General features: G+C 36.0%; 1 protein-coding gene across 1 annotated transcript in view; it reads right to left on the reverse strand.

Annotated features, from left to right (window-relative positions):
* LOC113823888 (uncharacterized) overlaps positions 1-5,648 on the reverse strand; it is a 14,487-nt gene extending 8,839 nt beyond the window's left edge. Inside the window, exon 1 of the mRNA XM_027376611.2 lies at positions 5,609-5,648. Coding sequence (XP_027232412.2) covers positions 5,609-5,648 — 40 coding nt within the window. The remainder of the gene's footprint in view (positions 1-5,608) is intronic.
* Positions 5,649-7,500: the final 1,852 nt, after the last annotated feature.

Here is a 7,500-nt window from a genome sequence, read left to right on the forward strand (position 1 = left end):
CGCAGAACTCCGAAGTGACGAGACCTGTACTTATATAGACCTTGCCCTCAGATACACTCACACACGCACGTACGCACGCATACACACACTATCACAGACACCGTCAAACACACACGCAGGCATGAAAAACACGCCAATAATACTTTAAACCCATTATCCCCGCCCCAAGAACGAAATTTTGGAAATTCCAAGACGTTATGCGACTGGTAACATGTGCACTTTGTAACGAAAAAACAATAAGATGAACTATGCAAATAAAATTTTAAGTATAAGACCAAAAGAAACTAACAAAAAACTATATGGCAGTCACCGTAAATTAACAAAGAACAAAGCACATTTAAGGTTTAGCTGGAGTATAGTAACTTTACTGTAGATGAAAGAGCAAAATGTTACAAGAAATTAAACTATAATAGCACGATTCTATTTAATTTCTTATTGTGGTTATTTTCCTTCTCATCTTTGTATACGTTACTACAATTGTGTTGTTTACCCTAGAACTTCCAAAAAATGACCCACACTTTAAATAATCTTAACATTAACAGAAAGCAAAGGATTTGGGGGACATAACTGGGAACCAGAACTTAACGTATTAAAGAGAAAGGCAAGAAATAATGTATGAAAGAAGGTAAGTTAACCTGAAAAGAGGAGGAAAATAACGGTCATAAATATGTTTCGAAATTCGTCTCGATCACCCAAATAATCTGAATTGCTTCGATCTCTTTGGTCTTCGAAGCTTCATTCTCGACACAACAATTTGTTCATGAGTGCACACAATACATGCGTTTACATAAAGGGACGTTCTGAGCCATGTAAACAGAGAATTAACAACAATTCGATAAGATAACTGAAGTTTCCATGGTAACGAAAGGGTGTTGACAGAAAATGAAAGTAAAAATAAATAGTAAAAATACTCTCAAATCTTATCAGGATTCACTGCATAGAGAGAAGTAAATTCATTTAAAAGATATTGGAGAAATGGGTTGAGGCAGTCAGCTGATACCATCTGGGTAGGATGACGTGTCACGGTGCAAAGATTTTCAAATTATATGAATTAATTCCTTGTCCGTATGTTTAATAATAAAGATATTAAACTTAGTGATGGTCAGGGGTATATTTTCTCTGTGTGATGTAGCTAAGGCGGTCTGTCCGTGCAGATAAGGTAAACACTATCACTATTTCTGATACAATTTTCAGGTAACGATTTATCGAGTGAGGTCACGCAGTACACACGCACACACACACACACGCACACAGATATTCACGCCATATTTGGGTCGTCGATCAGCTGATTGGCCGCAGATGCATAATTTTCTTTCCAATCGACATAGTATCATCATTGACATTATTATTATCATCATCATCATCATCATCATCATCAGCAGCAGCAGCAGCATTATTATTATCATTATTATTATCATCATCATCATTATCATCATTATCATCATTATCATCATCATTATCATCATTATTATTATCATCATCATTATCATCATCATTATCATCATCATCATCATCATTATCATCATCATCATTATCATTATCATTAATTATCTGCATTTAACTTATGATAATGAACGATCACGTTGATATTAATTAACTATGGTGAACGGGTAGCAACAGATAAGAATATTTGAGCATAAATAAAAATTAAATAAATTAGGGAGTTGGTGGGAGGCGATGCTGGAAACAGAAGAATATATAAATATGTAGAAAAAAAAGCAATATGGAGAGGGAAATAGAGAGGAAGAGAGACAGACAAAGAGAGAGACAGAGAGAGAAACAGACAAACAGACAGACAGAGAGAGAGAGAGAGAAAGAGAGACAGACAGACAGACAGAGAGAGGAACAGACAAACAGACAGAGAGAGAGAGATAGACAGACAGAGAGAGACAGACAGACAGAGAGAGAGAGAAACAGACAGACAGACAGAGAGAGAGAGAAACAGACAAACAGACAGACAGACAGAGAGAGAAACAGACAGACAGCCAGAGAGAGAAACAAACAGACAGCCAGAGAGAGAAACAAACAGACAAACAAACAGAGAAACAAACAAACAGACAGCCAGAGAGAGAAACAAACAGACAAACAAACAAACAAACAAACAGAGAGAGAGAAAGACAGCATCGCGTGTGATCTGCAAGTCCAGCATCGATTTTGTCGGAATATTTACAACGTGACGTGAGGTTGTGAGGTTGGCTTCCTCTGCCTCCGTGATTTCCTCGTTGGACTCTGACGGAGGGGGGAGGGGGGTCTTACGGCAGGGAATGTTATCAGTGGTGTTGTGATTGTTGTTATTTTTTGCTGTTATTACCATTGTTGTTGTTGTTCTCGTTGTTATTACTATTATTATCATAATTGTTGTAATTGTTAATTAATTAATGTTATCAGTGGTGTTGTAATTGTTATTTTTTTTGCTGTTTTTATCATTGTTGTTGTTGTTCTCGTTGTTATTACTATTATTATCATAATTGTTGTAATTGTTAATTAATTAATGTTATCAGTGGTGTTGTAATTGTTATTTTTTGCTGTTATTACTATTGTTGTTGTTGTTATCGTTGTTATTACTATTATTATCATAATTGTTGTAATTGTTAATTAATTAATGTTATCAGTGGTGTTGTAATTGTTATTTTTTGCTGTTATTATTATCGTTGTTGTTGTTATCGTTGTTATTACTATTATTATCATAATTGTTGTAATTGTTAATTAATTAATGTTATCAGTGGTGTTGTAATTGTTATTTTTTGCTGTTATTATTATTGTTGTTGTTGTTCTCGTTGTTATTACTATTATTATCATAATTGTTGTAATTGTTAATTAATTAATGTTATCAATGGTGTTGTAAGTGTTATTATTTTTTGCTGTTATTACTATTGTTGTTGTTGTTCTCGTTGTTATTACTATTATTATCATAATTGTTTAATTATATTAATGATAAAATAATAATAATTGTCATTATTGTTGTTGTTATCACTTTCATTATCATAATTGTTATGATTATATTAGTAAAACAGGAATAATGATTGTTATCATTACCGCTATCATTATTATTTTTTTTATTATGACTATCATCACCATAAATATTATAGTTATCATTGTGCCTGCAATTATTGTTATGATTTATGTTATTATTATCATTATTTCATTACTATAATTATAATCGTCATCATTATTATTATCACAATTAATGTTTTTTATCATTATTACTATTACTATGATCATTATTATTATCATTATTATAATCATAATAATTATCCTTATTTCTGTTGCTTGTCGTTCCCGTAATTATGTCAGATCATCCTTATTTTAAATATCCATTATCCTTATCATTCATGTTTATCAGCATTATCTCCAGTTCTATTCAAAATATCATTAATATTGGCTTCAAATTCACCATCAGTCACCACCGATGACGTCATGGCCACGTCACTAACTACGTCACGAAATGGCCAAGTGGGTTAGAAGCGAAGGGTAACTGTGACATGGGAGGGGGTGGGGGAGGGGGAGAGGGGAAGGAAGGAAGGGAAAGAGGGGAAGAGGGAGAGAGGGATATAGAGGGAAGGAGGGAGGGTGGGAGAAAGGGGGAGGGAGGGGGGAAGGGGGAAGGGAGAGGGGGAGAGAGAAAGAGAGAGAGAGAGAGAGAGAGAGAGAGAGAGAGAGAGAGAGAGAGAGAGAGAGAGAGAGAGAGAGAGAGAGAGAGAGAGAGAGAGAGAGAGAGAAAGATAGAAAGAGAGAGAAAGAGAGAGGGAGAGAGAGAATGAAAGAGAAAGAGAGAGACAGAGAGAGAGAGGAATGGAAGGAGAGAATGACAGACAGATTATACTAATTGTAACCATCCACAAACCAGTCGCGATATTAAGTTAAAACAGCTATCATCAGTTACCTTGCATAATAGTTTAGAGTTATCTGTCCAATTAAATTTCAAGTTAGTAACGGCTGCCTTTGGGTAGAGTATTTTAATGAACATCTTGATAATGATAATGATGATAATGAATATGATAATGATAATGATAATGATAATAATAAAAAAATAATGATAATAATAATAATAATGATAATAATAATAAGGATAATAATAGGGATAACACTAATAATAATGATAATAATAATATAATACACAAAGACAATGATGATACTATGTCGATTGGAAAGGAAATTATGCATCTGCGGCCAATCAGCTGACCGACGACCCAAATATGGCGTGAATATCTGTTTGCGTGTGTGTGTGCGTGTACTGCGTGACCTCTCTCGATGAATCATTACCTGTGAATTGTATCAGAAATCGCGATAGTGTTCACCTTATCTAAACCGACAATCACGTTTAATTTAAGTTCGTTTATTACGCAATTTTGATTGAACTGGGTTAACTGAATTCGCATATTTGAGATCATTGCTATTTGATAATATATGTACTGATTAGGCATCGGTCTTATCACTAGGAGCCTCAGCACCTTTCGTTTCTTATCAGAGTCAGATGGTCAGTGATAAGGAATGTCTTGTAAGATTTCTAAACGGAAGAGGAATAGCGTCTGGAGAAAGTGTGGGTCGATTATTTTTTTTTTTTCTGTTTCGTCCTTTTTTGTTGTTGTTGTTTTGGTCTTCTGTTCGTCTTCGATTCTCTCTTTGATCGTTGTCTTTTTGTCTCCTTTTTTTTGTGTGTGTTTTTTTTACTCTGTCTCTGTTTTAGGTCCTGTCTGCCTATCTATCTTATTTTCCCTCTGTTTCTGTCTGTTTGTCTATCACTTTATCTTCCTCCTTCTCAATTTCTTTCTTTCTCCATACACACACACACAAACACAAACATATATAAATACACACACATACATACACATATAAATATATATACACACACATACAAATATAAACACACACATCCCTCCCTCCCTCTCTCTCTTTCTTTCTCTTCTCTCTCTCTCTCTCTCTCTCTCTCTCTCTCCCTCTTTCTCTCTCTCTCTCCCTCTCCCTCTCTTCCTCCCTTTCCCTCTCCCTCTATCTCCCTCCCTCCCCCTCCCTCTCCCTCCTCCCTCACATTTTCTCTCTATCTCTCTCACCACAGTGCTTCTCCCTCCCTTCCTCTCTTTCTCTCTCCCCTCTCCCTCTCCCCCTCCCCTCCCTCTCCCATCTATCTTCCTCCCTCTCTCTCTCCCTCTCCCTCTCCCTCTCCCTCACGCTCTCCCTCTATCTCCCTCCCTCCCTCTCCCTGTCCCTCTCCCTCTCCCTCTATCTCCCTCCTTCCTCCCTCCCTCTCCTCTCCCTCTCCCTCTATCTCCCTCTTCCTCCCCCTCCCTCCCTCTCCCTCTCCCTCTATCTCCCTCCCTCCCTCTATCTCCCTCTCTTTCTCCCTCTATCTCCCTCCCTCCTTCCCTCCCTCTCCCTCTATCTCCCTCTCCTTCCCTCTCATTCTCTCTCACCGCAATGCTTCTCCCTCCCTTCCTCTCTTTCTCTCTCCCCTCTCCCTCTCCCTCTCCCTCTATCTCCTTCCCTCTCTGCCTCCCCCCTCCCCCTCTCCCTCTCCCTCCCTCTCCCTCTTTCTCTCTCACCGCACTGCTTCCGCCATCCGAACGCGTGACGCAAGGACCAAGGTACAAGAACGCAAGATTGTACTCACCAAGTTGTCCCAGATCAACGACGGGGATTTCCGCGACCATTGCTGGGAAACTTTCCTCCGGATTCGCAGCTGTTTCGTGTCTTCTCTCGCCAATTCTTCTCCTTCCTCTTTCCTCTCTTTCGTTGTCTTGTCTTCTTTCTTTGTCTTGTCTTGTCTTCGTCTTTTATTCCGGTCGGTGCGACATCTCACGCGGGTTCTTCGGAGAGAAGTGAGATGAGAAATAGTGTCATTTCGGTCGAGTTAGATTTCCTGTTATCGTGTGTATTTTGTGTGTGCATAAGCAGTACTTGTATAGGTTACAATGATATATATATCTACAGATAGATAGATGTAGATAGACAGATAGATTGATTGATTTATATGTATATAGATAAATACACACACACACACACACACACACATACACACACACACACACACATACACACATATATATGTATGTATATATACACACACACACATGTATATATATATATATATATATATATATATATATATATATATATATATATGTATATATATACATACGCACACACGCACACACAATACATTTATCTATCTCTATATACGTGTTTATACCCACACGAAGAGGGAGAAAGAGAAAGAGAGAGTGAAAGAGAGTGTGTGTGTGTGGGGGGGGGGGGGGTAGACCAAAGATCTTATGTCAGAGAGATAAAAGGCGATATATAAGTTCATCGTACCCGGACACAAGAGACAAATGATGATTGACAGTCTTACATGAATGTTACTCTTAGCCACTCAGAATTGTTTAAGTTCATTTAATGTCTTATTGTTGTTATTATTATTATTATTATTATTATTGTTATTATTATTATTAATATTATTATTATTATTATCATTATTATTACTATCATTACTATCGTCATTCTTCTTCTTCTTCTTATTATTATTATTATTATCATTCTTATTCTTATTCTTATTATTATCATCATCATTATTAAACGCTATATGAAAATGGATGTACAATGCTTCATCATGTGATATAATAGTTTTCATTTTTTCCAGGAAATATATACCTTTAACATTGTGGAACTAAGCATACCTTGACCTTTTGAACATGTCTGAACAAAAATGAATACAGCAGCTTCTTGCACAGACGAAAGAAAGGCTTCATATTCTTGAATCTCGATTCCTTTATTTTATCAAAGACTTAATTTGCAAAGCTATAACTCAAAGAGAAATTATAGGCCGTTGAAAAGTAACAGATAATATTCACACTCATTAAATAGAGAGAGATTTTTCGTACGTGATTGTATGTGTCTCTGCTAAGGTTGTGTTATTAACGAAGCTAAAGTGAAGGCATCGATCTTGCAATATTTCTTTAAGGGGAAAGGATTGAGTGTGTATAGCCAATGATTTTTGATATGGGTACTTAAATATACCAATTCACACACACAGACTCGAAACATACATAATCACACACACGCACGCACGCACGCACACACACACACACACACACACACACACACACACACACACACACACACACACACACATATATATATATATATATATATATATATATATATATATATATATACATAGACACACATATACGTACGCACACACACACACACACACACACACACACACACACACATATATATATATATATATATATATATATATATATATATATATATATATATATATATATATATATATATATATATACATATATACATATCTATATCTATCTATCTATATATATATATATATCCATCCATCTATTTGTTTATCTTTCTATCTATCCATCTATCTATCTGTATATATATCACACATGTTAATGTACCTCTTTCTAGCGTAGCATTTTTATACATAAATATTCACAGATTCATACAAACACACACACACACATGTAAACGTAGGCA

Source organism: Penaeus vannamei, chromosome 43 (genome assembly GCF_042767895.1).
Source record: "Penaeus vannamei isolate JL-2024 chromosome 43, ASM4276789v1, whole genome shotgun sequence".
Lineage (NCBI taxonomy): Eukaryota > Metazoa > Arthropoda > Malacostraca > Decapoda > Penaeidae > Penaeus > Penaeus vannamei.